Below are 17,346 nucleotides of genomic sequence, written 5' to 3' on the forward strand. Positions count from 1 at the left end.
CGGATGGAAATGATTGAAAAGCCTAATGAATTTCAAGGCCCCCCTCAGCTTTGACATTTCTGCTTTCAATTATCCAGAAAGCAGGTTTTTGGTCTGTAGCAGGTATGGAATTAGGAGGCCTAGACTGCTGCTGCTGTTGCTGGAAGCCAAGTGGGCCGCAGTCGTACGCAGCGCTCGCACGTAAAACTCCGACCTCCCCTAAATGTAGCTGTGTGCAGGCTGCTCAAGATTACCGATAAATCTAAATTCTCAGCGCAGAAGCAAGGCCTCCGCTGCGATGTCACATATTCATTTATTGTTCTGTACATTGCCGGCAGAAATCGCTTTGCTCCCCCGACTATGGAGCGCAACAGCTTGGCCAAATCTTGTAGAAGATTTGTCAAGCAGCAAGCGGAGCAGTAATTCTGAATAAGATCAGATAGGAAATAAGCATTAAAGTGTAAAATGCCCTTGACAAGATAAGTGCTAGGCATTTACGACAGTCCCACAAACACAAGGAAGCCACCAATCAACATAACCTAGAGCTACTGTATTTGTCTTAGCACGTAAGTACAATAAAAGAAATAAAAAGCACTGAAGCATGATCTTTATGGATCTGGAACTTGCACGGCAACATCGGCGCTTTCAGAAGTTTTAAAAGTTGACTTGGCCTACTTGTGCGATCCTAGGCTACTCCTCAGTCCCCTCGTATCTGCTGTTTCCAGGGACTTACGTCTTTCACAAACGACTTTCGTGGCTTTCGCCATTAGAAAGTATGTACAGCAGAGCATTAAGCAAAGGAAACAAAAAAGGAAAATGTTCAGTTTCTAAATATTGCCGTCCTCTCACTAAACCAAGCCTCATATGGACCACAGCAATAAAATCCCTAAAATGATTTATACCATATTCTTTGAGGGGAACAGCAGTTTCCTATCGAGATGTTACTCTAAGAGTTTTATACTATATCCCTTGTCACAAAAGAATGCATAGGAAAGATAAAATAGGCTGGGAACTGCAGGGTTTTCTCTGAACTACTAGGTCCGCGGTGTTCAGTGGAACTTCTCCCTTTTCTTGTCTTTGCCTATTTCAGTTGGTTTTTCTCAGACGTCTCTATCGTGGGTGCTGTGATATGTATGACTTTAATTGCACTGCACCTTAATAGCAGGATTACATAAAAATGGAATAACTTGTAACCTTTTAAATTTATTTTGGGTTGTGGGGACACAAGGCATCAAAATCGTGGGTGACATGTAGGTAACTAACGAGGAATAGCTAAGGACTGGTAATGCACATTTAAAGCGGAACAAGTAAGAACATGTGCAAATGTAAATACATCCTGCATCTGTTACCCCCCCCAATCAGGGGAGAGTTTACTGTTTATGGGGCCCACTGAAAAAGTTCTAGAACAAGTCGGCTGTCTCAAATTAACTTTAGCAGCTCGCCAAAGTAATTTTTTTTTATGTTTTATATGAATACACATATGTTTGGCTTAGGCTAGATGCGATCCTTTGACGTCTGACTTAGATTTGGAGCCAAATTATTTGTTTGTTTGTTAGTTTGTTATGCTGTTTCTTCCTTTATGGACGGACAGCATCTAATGATAGAACATTATGCAAAATAATGTTAAGTTGTTGCACAGAATGTAGAGTACTGTAAGATTCTGCTGGACGGTTCAAGCGGAAACAGAATTCTGTTGAATGGTTGACTGCTTGGGAACTGAAAGAGTTGGGTCTTGTTTTTAAGTTGGGTCTAATGACCCGCCAAAAAAATGCTAGAATGATCATTACTACTGTGTCCATTATGTGTAGCCAGGTTTTGTCTAAGATGTGGTAGTTGATCTTTACTTCACAAAGTTAATATTTGAGGGTTAAATGAACTTCACCATTCCAGATTTTTATTTTGTAAATTAGTTTTTTACATTAGGCTTGCTCTATAAATTGGCCTACTGAGCAGAACAGCTCTCTGACATCACAAGAAGACTGTTTTAACGCAGTAATCCACAAATCAGCATCCCCTCTGTCGGCAGATTGTTATATACTTTTCTTACAAGTGACGAACAAAGACTGAAACAAGTTGGAGAGTTTTCTTTTTCCTCGCTTACTGTGCAGTGAAGACATGTGGAACTTAATTCGCATTGGGAACAGAGGCGGATCTAAGGGATGGCCTGGGATTGTGCCTAGTGAAGGCATGACCACCCCTGTTGTCACCCTCCATCAAAATAATAAAAATTAAAAATGTATTATTTTATGTTTTAAGCAGAACCATAGAACAGACACAGTGTGGTGCAGCCACCCTCATAAATAAAGCCCCCTGATGGCCACCCCAATCAAAACGTTTTGCAGGCACCACTGCCTGGAAAATTCGGAATTATTTTCTGTTCCAGTGGGGGTTGTCCTCCTTGAAGATTTTATAACATCCGAAATAATATTTGCATTATGCTAGAGAAGGCCTGATTCTTGATGGGCACCACAATTTCTGCAACACTGAGTGTGCATGTCCTCACAAACTTATCGTCAGAGTGCGCTCTACGGTAGCTAGCTTTCACAGTTGCGTCTCTACGGTAGCTAGCTTTCACAAACTTATCGTCAGCGTGCGCTCTACGGTAGCTAGCTTTCACAGCTGCGTCTCTACGTTAGCTAGCTTTCACAAACTTATCGTCAGAGTGCGCTCTACGGTAGCTAGCTTTCACAAACTTATCGTCAGAGTGCGCTCTACGGTAGCTAGCTTTCACAGCTGCGTCTCTACGGTAGCTAGCTTTCACAAACTTATCGTCAGAGTGCGCTCTACGGTAGCTAGCTTTCACAGCTGCGTCTCTACGGTAGCTAGCTTTCACAAACTTATTGTCAGTGTGTGCTCTACAGTAGCTAGCTTTCACAGCTGCATCACTGGTCTCCCAGCTGCAATTAAAAACGTTCTGCTGTTTCTTCGGTGCTGACAAGTTCATTTTGTTCGTTCCCAGTTGTCCTTGCAAGCTGCTAGAATTTTTTAGCGCAGTGAGCTTGGCAGTTGTGCCGAATATTGCATTGCTTAAGCATTCTTATGCCCCCTCAAAAGGTTAAACTTAAAATAGCGGGATATTTCAAATCAGTGTATGCACTTATAAAATCATCTTGTGGGCTGAATTAGAATGCTTAGGAATATTTATTTTTTTGCAAGTTTATACAGACCGGCAGCAGGTCATTACCTTGCCAGTAAAGCTGGAATACCACTTGTATCTTGGAACAGGGAGTGTAAAGCTGTAGAAGCTGTTGATCAGCAGTAGAAGCTGATCAAAGCTGTTGATCAGCTGTAGAAGAGGCTGCTGGTGAGTAAAAGCATTTGTACACTGTTAGTCTAAATTCCTGTCAAACGCCATTTCTGTCGGGAAGACCTTATTGCTATGTTTTCTGTCAGCATGAAAGATCTACTACCTAGAATGGTGAACTCTAAAAGACTTTTCAAAGTTTGCATTACTGTGGAATGCTTGTTCATTACATCTGCTTCTGCCGCTGACAATTCCCGGCCATAAATGGAGTCATGAATATCGGATCATAAGACACAGATTCATTTAAGTGTGAGTGGTAGCCCTCCAGCATAACTGCAGATACCATGCTGCCAGGTCGGCAAGTTCTCTAAGTGCATCTCTGGTGTGAAAGACCCCGGCTTAAGTCTTAGGCAACAATTACAGTAGCTTCGAGCTGAGAAATCTTAGCTGATAATTGGCTTTGGTGGTGTTATGTGTCTTTATGTGAAGCGGGCATCTCTTCCTGCAGGCGACAACAGCGGCTGGGCAGCCTTCTTTGACCAGACCATCAAGAGGATGGTTCCTCAGGAGTTCCGCAGAGGCTGCTGTGAGTGAGACTCCATGGGCGTGTGGGCAGTGTACCATGTGCACAAATGGGATCCAGAATCTTAGATGAAGAAATGGGTCGGCGTGAGTCAATGTCGCTTGAAGTTAGAGCAAAGATATTTTAAAAGCTCCTTTTATAATCCCTACCTACCTCTCCTGTCATCAATTTTCTTCTCCCACAGTTCTGGAGCAGTACCCAGAGCACTGCAGCTGCATCGAGACCAGTCTCCAATGCGTCAGTCTGAAGCTTAAGGAGGTGCCACTGGTGTCGGCCAATGTAACTTCGCTGTAAGTCTCTGAGAAATACCGTACAACTCGTTCCCTGAGCACATGGAAGCTGCTGCCCACTTAAGGTTTATTGGTGCTCAGCGGAGGACCATGTGTATGCAGCCACTCATCTTGATTGTATTATGAATTACTCAAAGTTTAATACTTTATGTAACTTTTTTGATCGAGTATTTATATGTATATATATATGGGAGTGGCCAGGAACTGGGGGTGTGTGGATTGGTTTTCCTATAGGAATGCACTTGAGTAGAGTACCGAATGGCAAGGGGTGCAAGTGTTTCAAGTCTAAGATAGAGCGGAGTGATGCGATTCAGAATAAAAATAGATAGAATCATTTTTAGGCCGTTTTACTCTGAGCCCAGTGTTCATCAGATTTAGGAATGTTTAATGCTATTTATCTGGATAGTAAGTGCACCTTTGCTCAGAATAAAAAAAAAAAAACACAATTTAACATTAGAACATGTGAAAATTATGAGTAACACAATAAAAACTAGTAATAATTTCTTCTGTTCTCCAAGAAGTTACTGACACCTTGCTGGATGGCTAGATGAACACAGCTTCAGCACCCAAACCTCTCCTCAGGGGCACCTCAGCCGTTCTATGTGTTTATTAAATTTCACCACCTGCTCACTTAATCTACACAAAATCATGATGAGGTCTTGTGATTTAGATTTTTTTAGTACATTCTACTTTTGTTACATATATACACGGCAGGATTTTTTTAATTCAGTTTTTATTTTTGTATTATTTTCAATTTTTATTTGAAATTCAGTTTTGTTTCGGTTAATGTTCCCTGTGGTTTTTACTAGTTTTTATATATTTTAGTCGCGGTTTATGTTTTGGTAATTTTATTTATAAGTTGTAAAGCTATTTATCTGATCTTTAGAGAGTCCTACAGTAATACCCTGCCCACAGTATGTGCCGATGTCCTGAAAACGTGTTTGAGGAATTATTAATGGTCATTAAGCATAAACTTAAGCTTACTTTAATTAAAGAGTATTAATGTTAAGTGTTTGAAGTTTGTTTTTACTTAATTTTATTTCAGTTTTATTCCAGAAGCAATATTTATAGTTTTCATTTAGCTGTAATGTTTAATCTTTCTTTATTTCAGTTTGTGAAAAGATTTTTCTTGTAATTTTCAGCTTTAGCATTCGTTAACAGTAATATCCCAGATACATGGGAGAGTCTCTTTTTCCTACAAAAATGGAACTTTACAGACATTTTCCTTTCCGCTGTAACAGTCACCTTGTGCCTTGTGTCTGCGGGCAGATCCCTTAGGAGTAATGAAATCCGAAAGCTGCAGGATGAAGTCTTTTCCATGTTCTCCGAACTGCAGAGACTGTGAGTATGATTGGGCGGGGGGGGGGGGGGGGGGGGGGGAGTAGGCAATACACCTAACACTAAGACCTTTTACGACCTTTGAACCTTGACCTTTATGATGACATTGATGATGTTACTTACTGGTGGATGTTCTGCTTTTACCCATCTGTGACTGAAAGAGGAGTGGTTCACAAGAGTGTGCACAAGAACTCCTCGCCCAGCGTTATGCAAGAGTGCAATGAGAGGTCTCTCCCGGATTGCACTTTAGCAGCTTAGAGGGGTAAGAATATGAGGTCGCTTTGCTGGCGAGAGTGCAGAAGATCTGGGGGTCGGGGGGTGGGGGTTGGGGGGGAGGGGTGTCAGCAGGTGTCGTTCCGAAGGTACCTTGTCCGCATGGCCTCATATTTGCATTATGAGGTCATTGAATCTGGAGAGGTAAGCGAGGATGACATACGACCTGCATCCCAACCAGCTCCATGAATCACTGCACCAGAGCACACACCATCTGCCCTTTGACTGTCCCCCGATTTTATCCACCAGGCCTGCACTTTTGGTTTTCCAGTAGATGGTGGCATTTTCTGGCTAGCTTTTTCTTTTTTTTCAGAAAGTCAAAAAAGTTTATACACTAGAGTTTTCTCCTTTTATTTCTTTTTTTTTTTGAGGTGATGGGCTGTTTGAAAGAGCATCCCAGACTTCCAGCCCAGACTTCCATTCTGTTGTTCAGCGACCAGCAAAAGCCACCACTTGATGATAATGTACTGGAGAGAGGATGAGTGGGCATGTCACTGAATCAGTGGGTGTGTCTTCTTCACCTGGGGAGATGCTGAGAGTGTGTTGGTGCTCTCCTGCCTTTTGGACCCAGTGTTTGGGATTTTAAAGGACAGGCAGGGGCCCTGAGGTCGGCGTGATTTGCAATGTCACCCTAAGGTGTTTTGTTTTGTACTTTCCTGCCATAAACATTTTTCACTCTTGTGATGAATTGAAACAGGCAGAAATCTGAGTTCCTGCACATTTAATCTCCTCATGCTGGTGTGTCTGCAGCTTACAGTTCAGAGGGAATGTTTAGTTTCTGACAGCGAAAGACAGGTTGTCAAGAGGAGTTTTTCCACTCTGGCTCGACCAAAAGCAACACGCACTCGCGTCAGTTTGTCTTTCTGTCTCATTAATTCGAGGAGCCTCTCTGGCGCTTGTACCATAACATATTCAGTTTGTAGAGCGGTCAGTTTCACTTTAGTGTAGTATGTCATGAGTCCTTGGGAACACGAAATGCACAGTGCAGAGCACAGCGCTTGGCATGGAGGGAAATGGATTGTTTGTATGGAAATAGCCGGATTAAACTTTTTCTTTTTCTTTTTTAGCCAATGCTTTTATCCAAAGCCATATATATTTTTTAAAAGCACTCTGCTGACCATGGGATTTGAACCAGCGACCTCCTGAGTGGGTACCACTCAGAGCTGCCCAGGGACAGAACATTTACATTTATGTTTTAATGGTGCGTGCTTATGTTCTCAGCGCTTTGCAGGTCTGTGCAAATAATAGGTGCCTTAAAAAAATTTGGAAATAAAAGCATTGACCCATCAGTATGTGCAGTAAGTGTTATGTGGTATTAGGGATGTGTTGTGTTGCTTGCTGTTGGTTTTGGATACATTAATCACCCTGTAGTATGATAGCATCAAAAAATTATGTTACAGACGTAGAACAAAGTGGAATCAATATTTGCAGACATTATTCATTCTCAGCACAGCTGTAAAGCAATAAGTAATTGGCCTGAGTTTAGTCTGTTTAGAATTAACATCTTATCCAAACAGAAAAGGGTCCCAGAGTGGTTGTAATCACAATCTGTCCAAACAGAAACGGTGTCGACTTGGTCCAAATTGTGATCTGGCCTGACACAAACGGGGCCTGTTTGGCCAGGACCGGAACCCCGCTGGGAACCGGGAAACTTCGTCTGTCTGAGCCATATCACAGTTTTGTCGTGAAGTCCCCAAGCTCCTCTCTGAATGAGACATCAGATGCTGATCGCTTTCTGGCTGCTGTCAAGTGCTGTTCAGCTGAAAACAGACTATGAGAGTTTAGGTTCTGACCCTGATCAGAAACAGGCCTTCTGTGGTTAATTGGTTAAGCACAAGCTCATTAAGGGAACAATGCTCTGAGTCAACACTGCACGGCTGATTTTGGCTAGCTGACCGCATCTAGCCATATAATGTGTACATTTTTTTAACAGTGGGAGCCTTTGGAGTGATGGAGATAGCAATTTAGTCACGATTACTGCAGTGGGACCCTTTGGAGCGATGGAGATAGCAATTTAGTCATGGTTACTGCAGTGGGACCCTTTGGAGCGATGGAGATAGCAATTTAGTCATGGTTACTGCAGTGGGACCCTTTGGAGCGATGGATATAGCAATTTAGTCATGGTTATTGCAGTGGGACCCTTTAGAGCGATGGAGATAGCAATTTAGTCACGGTTACTGCAGTGGGACCCTTTGGATTGATGGAGATAGCAATTTAGTCATGGTTACTGCAGTGGGACCCTTTGGAGCGATGGAGATAGCAATTTAGTCATGGTTACTGCAGTGGGACCCTTTGGAGCGATGGACATAGCAATTTAGTTATGGTTACTGCAGTGGGACCCTTTGGAGCTATGGAGATAGCAATTTAGTCATGGTTACTGCAGTGGGACCCTTTGGAGCGATGGATATAGCAATTTAGTCATGGTTATTGCAGTGGGACCCTTTGGAGCGATGGAAATAGCAATTTAATCACGGTTACTGCAGTGGGACCCTTTGGAGCGATGGAGATAGCAATTTAGTCACGATTACTACAGTGGGACCCTTTGGAGCGATCGATATAGCAATTTAGTCATGGTCATTGCAGTGGGACCCTTTAGAGTGATGGAGATAGCAATTTAGTCATGGTTACTGCAGTGGGACCCTTTGAAGCAATGGAGATAGCAAGTTAGTCATGGTTACTGCAGTGGGACCCTTTGGAGCTATGGAGATAGCAATTTAGTCATGGTTACTGCAGTGGGACCCTTTTGGCACTTTATCCATCATCTTTCATATTAGACCAACGACTTATCATCTTGCTAAATGCCGTGAAGCTGCTTAATGTTGTTTTGAAACGCTGCTTCGAAATAAATAATGAGATTTGTTTTTAAATTCTTCTTCAAAATATGTTACGTGCATAAAATTAATGTCAGAATACATAGTGGCTTTATGGCAGCACACTGAGCATTGATCACATGGTTTTTAACACGACAGATTCCTCCAGAACAATGGCATACAGATTGTGTCCAGCCAGGCATTCAGAGGACTGCACCAGCTCCGGAAACTGTGAGTACGACTTGTGCTTCACCTTCACTTTCACTTAATGGGCAGGACCACTCCCCCCCCCCCCCCCCACACACACACACATACCTAGTTCTCACCCGTTTTAAATTTAATATGTTGTTCTTCATTGTTACTTGTGCAAACATGGTCCAGCACAGCTGCTCCTTTGAAAAAAAAAAAGTCTTTCATCATTAGATCATACTAATGGGTTCGAAATAACAGTTCTGAAGATGTGGCCATTATGAAAGGAGATTTATTAGGTAAAAGGCTGACTTGTGGTCCACAGGGGGGTCCGTGTACCGACATAAATTTCGATTCCGATCGTGCCGCTTCTCCAGGCTCTCTCATCTGCTTATAAATTAACAGACTTTCCCCCTGATGTGGGGAGCCTCCGGCCTCCGTATCAGTTGGAGCGACGAGACGGATATAAATGTGGTCAAAGTGAACCTCACATACCCCAAATCTGTAATGCTTCATTGCGCTGACATTTCGAACCCCCGCCAGAGTTTCTCTGGGTCCTCCGCCTTTTGCCTTCCAGGGGAATGTTGTCATGTTTTTATATGAAAGCTGTCAAAACCTCTTGTGGAGGAGAGCGCTTTGAATTGTCTGCATCATGGAACCATTGAATATATGGGGCCGAAGAGGAGAAGCGACTGATTTCTCCTTGTTTCTTGGATGGGGGAGGTACTACACTGGTGTCTTGTAGTATTTGACTGACTCTCCCTCTCTCACAGGTCCCTGAGTCAGAATAATATAACATCACTGAGGCCTGGTGTATTCAACGACCTCCATAAATTGCACTGGCTGTGAGTAGGTCTTGGGATTTATATACAAACCCACATACAGGTCTCGGGGGGGGGGGTCATCCCAATGGCCCCTGATTGACGGGCTGATTTATACTCGAAGCTCACAATGCGTACGCATTTTCTGCATTGATTCCACGTGCCATCTGTGCTCCTATTCAAGGAATTAATGCGATGGGTGTGTGAGTTGCAATGGCACCAAAAACTGGGGTGGGGGTATGGTCACCTTTCGTCACGGGACTAAGTGTTTATATACGGTATAGTTAGTATTAAAGTAGCATCTTATTTTTTTTTAAGAATGAGTGGGCGGAACATATTCAAAACTGAATACTTTCAGAGGCAATAGAAGAAAATATTCTGAGCACTATTGTGTGTCTCAGTGTATAGCGCCTCTGAAGTGTGAGGTGTCATGGCTGGTTATGTGACATGTTCTGTGGACCCTGATGTGCAGGTGAGGTCACTTCCTGGTAGCCAGCACCAATGATTCCACTGAGGTTGCCTGATGGTCCCTCCTGTCTTTTCCCTCTCTATCTCCAGCATCCTGGACGACAATCCCTTGAAGAGGGTCTTGCAGGACACGTTCCTCGGCCTCACGTCCCTGTTTTTCCTGTGAGTAGCCTGGTCAGGGCTTGGCTTCAGGAGAGGATGGGGAGGGCACGCAAACTCCAAACACACAGACGTGGCTTCAGGCTACAGCACTACTTGCTGAGCCACCAGATCACCTTCACGCACATACTGTCATTGGTGCCCCACCTGTATGCCAAGTATGCACACTGTGTGCTCTACCAGCAGCACAAGACGGGCACAGTTGCCAAGTCCATTTATTAAAAGCTGCTTTGGGCTTATTTTTCTGGAAAATTGCTGCAGGACAATGGCAAACTCAGCACACTGTTTAAATCTTGAAATATTTATACATTAGGCTATAACTAAAATATCATTTATTCTCAAAATTATTATTATTATTTAATTTTTAGCAGTGTCCTAAAACACCATCACAGAGCTAAAAATCGAAAGCATGTTTATAATTCGGATGCTTATATTAAAAGAGATAAAATGATGCCCAACCTGCTTTATGCACTAAAATTTTATTTTAACTAACCTGCCAGCAAATTACTCAAATATCATAAAAATATTTTGGTTGATTCATAACCGTGGACCTATCAGCCCGTTCATCACTGGTGTGCATACCATGAATGAGAATTCTGCGGGCATCCGTGCATAACATTACGTTTAACTTCTGATCCAACATATGGGTCTTATAACTGTATAATATTCGTAAACATTTTTGCTGTTTTTCCGCATACTTCCATAATCATTCATAAGAGCATTTTGCATGAATTTAGCTCTCAGATTTTCGGAGTACCTCTTTCATCTGTTCCCACAACACTGTGTCCCCATCACGCATCACTCGCTTTCTGTCTCTGCTGAGTACAAAATGGCAACAGATCAAAACAAACTGTTTTCATGCCTACTCTTCCAGTCCTCTGTCATGTCTACCCATTCTGTTCCCTCCTCCGTCTGCATTGTACTTACATTCTTTGTTCGTTTGCTCCTTTGTACATGCCCTCTCTCCTCTTTTCTTTAGTTCCTTGTCCCCCTGCTCGTTTTATCTTCCTTGTGTCACTACAGTCTCCCCCCTCCCCTCCAATTCTCTATGTGCCTGGTCCTGCCAATGACTGTTCTGTCCTTGGGGACTTTGGGTATAAGTCACTACCAACTATATGCTCGCTGCTATAGTCACCGGTATAAGTGGATGTCATTTGCTGTGCACGTCCTTATGGCGTTAAACCCAGCTGTGCAAGTTTGGATTATTTGGTGAATTCACCAACCTCAACCCCAAATGTTGTGATTGTTGGTGTCATATGTGTTGGTTCCAGCATCTCAGAGAAAAACTACCTTCCTTGAATTCTCATACACTGATCCAGGAGAGATTAGATGAGAACGGTCAGACTCGTTAAAGCTAACAGGAAGGCCATAAGTGCAAAAATAGCAGCTCAGTACAACAGTATGCAGGAAGTTATCTCTCACCTTTGAGGTGGTTTTGGAAACGGGGGGTGGTACTTGGTATTACAGTGGTATGTCATAAAGTAGCCAGTGAGTATACAGGCCTCACAGAAAGTGTTGGGACGCTTGCTTAATTCAGTAAAAATATTATAAATTTACTGGTTTGCTAACAAAAATCATTACTTTATTCATTTGTTTACAAAAAGTATATCACATTAGGAACAACTAGTACTTTTAGATAAAACATTCATTTCAAATAGTAATCAATTAAAAGTTCTAAAACAGCTGTTATGAGTTTTAAAGTTCATTAACAAGCAACATCATTAGGTGCTATTTAATCAGTAATACCTTTGCCAAAACATAAAACACGTAGCATTTGTGTTTAGTGTCCCTTTGGGAGCCAGTGACCACAATTTCAATTAATAGCAAAATGGCAAAGAACAATGAGTTAGTCAAAAAAATTATTACACTTAATAAAAAGATATGTTAAACATTGCTTGTCAATCAACTTTTGTTATGAAACCAATACATTTTACAGAATTAATCAAGCATCCCAATACTTTTTGTATATACACAACAAATGAAAGAACTAAAAGACAAGACCAGAGGGGTGTCAGTTTGGTGTCAGAGATTATGTTTTCACATCCCAAGCCAAAAACCTTCAAAATCTCTTGAGTCGCCATAGATACGACCTGGCAGTTCCAATGTGGAAGGCAAAGCCAATGATATTTTTTTGCAAAAAGCAACACAAAATGAGTTAATAAGTCAGGTCATTTTGTCCAGGTGGCAGGTGGGTGTGTTTGCATGTCACATGGTGCAAAGTAATGAATGCTGGTCTTTGTGGTCTCAACAGATCTATGGTGAACACGTCCTTAGAGCAACTCCCAGAGGCCAAGTTCTGCCACCATATGCCTGCACTGAGTTGGCTGTAGGTATCTCACACTCAACCGTATTTCGCTTCATACTGTATACTTATAGGATGAATGATGCTAGGGGTCTCGGCCATTTTCTTGGTACCCATTGGCAACTTCATATATGTCTTTCATTCCACAACCAGCATCTGTAATTAACTACTCAACAGTCTCATTCACACTCAGACGTAAATCTTTGTGAACTACAGAAGTAATGAATAACACAAGTGAAATGCTGATCTCATGTTTGTTGATCATTAACAAATTGTGACATGTTTTATCTCAAACAGTAGCTATATTTGTTACTACATCTAATTATGTAAACCTTTGTTAACTACTGAAGGAACTACTGAATGAATTACTAGAAACTAGAAATGAATAACACAAGCGAAATACTGATCTCATGTTTGTTCGTCATTAATGAATCATGATGCATCTCTAATCTCAAATAGCTTCTAGAAATTGTTCATTCAGTAGTAACTCAGTTACTACTAAATACGTGTAAATACTGTACGTGTGCCCCCTCAAGTAAAGTTGTTCCTTGCCACTGTCACCACTAGCTTGCTCTCTGGAGCCACTGAGCAGAGATAAAGTGCTTTGAGACAGAGTAATGTTGTGAAAATGTTCTATACAAATATAATTGAATTGAATTGAATCAAACCAATTAACTACTTCTGAAGACAAATTACCTACTCCTGAACCCAATTACCTACAATTCAAAACAAATTACTAATGTTCAATAGAATAGAATAGAAAATAATAGAATGTCTTTTATTGTAATTGCACAGATGTACAACAAAATTTTGTTTGTGTCCCTGAATGGAATATACAATATAACAAAGACTGAATCTTCAAACAGATTCTACACATACATGTGCTCCACATATTAAGCTACAAACATATCAAAGTAAAAACACAAGCATTAATATAAACCAGTATTGCCAATACATTTATACAATGTGAAAGTACATAGATATGATGGTAAATAGATAAATAGATAAATTACAGTAATTGGAATGAGGCCCAGGGATATTGCATTTTTGTCCCACCGATGCCATGGGTGACGATGAAAGACAGGAGGTCAGAACCTCGCATTTAGATGCAGCGAACAGTTATTTAACAGAGTTCAGTTCTTTGGAAGCACTTGGGTAGGAGCTTTTCAGTAGTCTGGAAGCGTGCGTCTTAATAGATGTATTTATAAGTAGCCCTTGTGAATAATAAGACACTCATAAATGCAATTAACTATACCTCAAAACAAATTACTCAGAAAGATTTAGCTATTCATCAAGCCATTTAATAGTGAAGTCAGGAGGATCTTTCTGTTGCTCCGGGTGCCATCGGACTAGATCCTTCCTAACTGCTTTATCCTCAGGTGTTTGTGTTTGAGTATAGAGACAACAATGACTTTTAGCACCTCACATAAGACTTCTGTATCTTTTCTCTTGTGTAATGTGACTTACCACGCCCATATAATCTGAATAACTGTAATTACTCAATGGGAATATCATTAATATCTTTTGAATGAATCACTGTCCCCAAGTCTTTGGAAACTTAAAAAATGTTTGAGTTTTATGGTGTTATAAACCCAACAGTCCCCTGAAGCCACTCAACACATAGCCTGGGGATGCATCCCAGTCACCAGATGTGATTATTATCGTTCGGGCACCTGAACACTGCAGTAGACAGTTATGTCTGTTTGTGCAGTGCATTATCTTAGGCTTTGTCGCTCTGTAAAAGGTTTCGATGGAGCGTAATGAATTCGGAAATTCATTTATTATCCAGCACAGTTCCCCACCTAATTGGTCCTCGGCTATTAGTAAATTTGTTGCAATAGTTGCCTTTCCTGTTGCCTTTTGTGTGATGTACATTGCAGGTGACTGGTTCACGTTATGTGTTTTGAACAAGTAGAGGGGATTGTTCTTTGTTAAGATAATGTCTTGCTGAATGTGGTTTGAGTGAATATTAGTAAAGATGTACTTGTGAGCGTCTGTCCTCCTCTCCCTCCTCCTCCCTGCCCCCCTTTCCGTCCACCACAGGGACTTTGAGGGAAATCGAATCCAGACTTTCAAATTCTCCTTGCTGCTGTCGTGCGAAGAACTCACCGTGCTGTGAGTGCACCATCATATCTCACTGGGAGATGGGGGGGGGGGGCGGGGGGCCATAATTTCAGAGACGCACAGGACCATCTCAGCTTGATGTAGAAGGGGAAAATCGTTTCTGAAGTGGACAGAATGTATGGCCAGGTTTTACTTTTTGAAGTGCTATAAGACTTTCCTCTGGAGGGGGGTGGGGGGATGACTGTTGAAAAGGTTGAGCAGAAGATCCTGGAGTGAAAATTAAAAAAAAAATAAAAAATTTAATACCACGGAGGATTTGGCCGCAGCTGATGATGCTGGCTGCGTTGGAGGTGATGGCATCATGCAATGACAGGGGGCAGACTTCCTTAAACAGAATTTTAAAAAATCAAGGACATAGAATGTCATGCTAATCCATAAACCCCCAGGAGGAGGAAGGGAGGTACTCAACAGACTGTAAACATACACATTTACACAGTGAGCAGTGTGTACTTAACTGTCTTATGCTGTCTAACTTAACTGCCTTATGCTGTCTAACTTAACTGCCTTATGCTGTCTAACTTAACTGTCTTATGCTGTTTAACTTAACTGCCTTATGCTGTCTAACTTAACTGCCTTATGCTGTCGACTATTTATATGCTACCAGTCAAACGTTGTTGCACACACCAAGATTTTCTACACTTAACTTTTACTAAAAATATTCACAGTATTCTTTGCTAACAAATGAGTTTACAGTTTGTTCACCATTTGAGCACCTTTATTAGCACGAAAATGTTGTATCTTCGATTCATCAAAGTAACCTCCTCTAGCAGTTATAACAGCAGAGCAAATTTGAGGCATTCTTTCTGCAAGGGACATTAAATACTGCTCTGTTACATACTTTTTGCGTATTATAAAGGAAACTTGTTTTATTTGACTTTTTAATTTTCATTTATGGCTTTTCACTTCACTTTTCAATGGTTTACAAGAATAAAAAAATGCGCTGTTTATGAAATAAATGGAAAAGTGGTAAAAATCTGTGGCATGCAAAAACTTTTGACTGGATGTGTAATATGATAACTACATATAATATAATACCTGTTGATACATTCCAGGTAGCAGCCATAGCAGCAATAAGCAGACTAACTGCGCAGCTTGTCTGTGGAAGGCAGGTCATTTCATGGGCAGAACCTCCACACCAACCCCAACCCCGTTGGTTCCCCTGTTGCTTGTAGGTCTCTCCGTGACAACAACATCAGCGTGCTGCAGGAGAACACCTTCCAGCCCCTGCAGGACCTGGGAGAGCTGTAAGTCCGTGGCCAGTCCCACCTCACCCATAAGATGGTAGAAAGACAAGTGCAGAATTCAGGCCCTTTAGAATGAGAAGATTGTGATCGTAGTCCACATCATGTAGCTAATTAAACGCAAAAAAGTTTCTAAATGATCCAACACCCTCGTCAAAATTTCTTATTCGTTTTCAAAAACATCTTTTATGGGTAAAGTAATATTTCAGATGGTACTATAAGCTCATCTCTTCAGGGCTGCAGGTTTGAATCCTGCCCTCGATTCTCAGTGTCTGGTATTTGTGTGTTAGCTCTGTGTTCGCCTGGTCTCCTCCAAAAGCCAAACCAGCATGTGTGATTATATGTGTGTGAGCATCTGCCATGAGACGGACTCCATCCCATATAATGCAAAAAGTAGAAAACAGCAAACAGCAAAACACCAAAGTGCTGTGCAATCGAAATAGCAAAACCCATAAAACACAGTAAAAACACAAAAGGTATAGCCTGTTTTGTGTCCTTGGCTTCCTGGGATAGGCTACGACTCATGTGAGTTTTACTTACAAAAAAATGTTCTGAGGGCAGAATGAAAAATGATTGATTCAGAGAGATAACCAATCAGATTGTAGAAGAAGTGAGTCCAAGCAAATAGATGAGCAGGACCAACCAATCAGATGTCTTGGTCTTGCCTCCTCTAGTTGCTTGGACCCATTTTTGTGTAAATAACACTCCCATGAGCAAGGCTACAGGCCCACTGTGATACTGTACTGGCTAAGCAGTTATGGATATGGATGGCTGGATGAATGGAAGGATGGATGGATGAATGGAAGGATGGATGGATGAATGGATCGACACTGTTTTCATATTGCCACATTAACAGAGTAATGATGTTCTAGCAAAACGTACAGTAACGCGTAAAATATAGTGGTTTGGCTTGGAAAAAAACGTTCTCTTATCAATTTCCTGTTCCAGAAATGCAGCATTTGCCCACCTTGCCCATATCTCATACAATTACTTATCGATTTATAGAGATTAGGAATGTTTATTCATCCATTGCCAGCCCTGTATATTTGCAGGATTTTCTTATTCCTTGTTTTGTCCTCCCTAGTCAAGTCTTTTCATCCCATAATGAAGTTAAGATGAGAATTACTAGCCCCCTCCGAGAACTGGGACTTTTTCCTACATTTATGTCGAATTAGAACATAATTTTTCAAACTTTACAACAACTTTATTGAAAATTGGGGTGGTCAAAATCATTAGCCCCATTTGAATTTGTCAGGAAGTATTGCAGTAAAGTTAAATATTCTGGTGTCAAACCACAGCTGAAGCCATATGATTGAAGAAAATGATCAGAGATGCCAACAAGAAAAACCTGGATCACTGCAAATGCCATCGTCAACGAGCTGGTCTCTTCTGGACATGTCTCATTCTGGAAGTCTCAAAAAAATAAACTTCTGAGAAGCTTCGAGGTCATCGGCCAAGGAGAACTCCATTGCTCACGCAGCGGCATATCAAAGCTAGACTGAGGTTTGGAAGGGAGAGATCTTCA

General features: G+C 41.5%; 1 protein-coding gene across 4 annotated transcripts in view; it reads left to right on the top strand.

Moving 5' to 3' along the window:
* The window catches only part of rxfp2a (relaxin family peptide receptor 2a), a 39,588-nt gene that overhangs the window by 12,616 nt on the left and 9,626 nt on the right, over nucleotides 1-17,346 (top strand). For 3 of the 4 annotated variants that reach the window (XM_023827755.2, XM_023827753.2, XM_023827756.2), the window contains exons 4-12: nucleotides 3,732-3,809; nucleotides 3,991-4,096; nucleotides 5,366-5,437; nucleotides 8,677-8,748; nucleotides 9,480-9,551; nucleotides 10,086-10,157; nucleotides 12,406-12,480; nucleotides 14,500-14,571; nucleotides 15,753-15,824. In XM_023827755.2, the coding sequence (XP_023683523.1) occupies nucleotides 3,732-3,809; nucleotides 3,991-4,096; nucleotides 5,366-5,437; nucleotides 8,677-8,748; nucleotides 9,480-9,551; nucleotides 10,086-10,157; nucleotides 12,406-12,480; nucleotides 14,500-14,571; nucleotides 15,753-15,824 (691 nt within the window). Of the gene's footprint in view, nucleotides 1-3,201; nucleotides 3,284-3,731; nucleotides 3,810-3,990; nucleotides 4,097-5,365; nucleotides 5,438-8,676; nucleotides 8,749-9,479; nucleotides 9,552-10,085; nucleotides 10,158-12,405; nucleotides 12,481-14,499; nucleotides 14,572-15,752; nucleotides 15,825-17,346 lie in introns of those variants that run through there. The other variant, XM_023827758.2, reaches the window with a different exon arrangement.

This window comes from Paramormyrops kingsleyae, chromosome 18 (genome assembly GCF_048594095.1).
Source record: "Paramormyrops kingsleyae isolate MSU_618 chromosome 18, PKINGS_0.4, whole genome shotgun sequence".
NCBI classification, from domain to species: domain Eukaryota; kingdom Metazoa; phylum Chordata; class Actinopteri; order Osteoglossiformes; family Mormyridae; genus Paramormyrops; species Paramormyrops kingsleyae.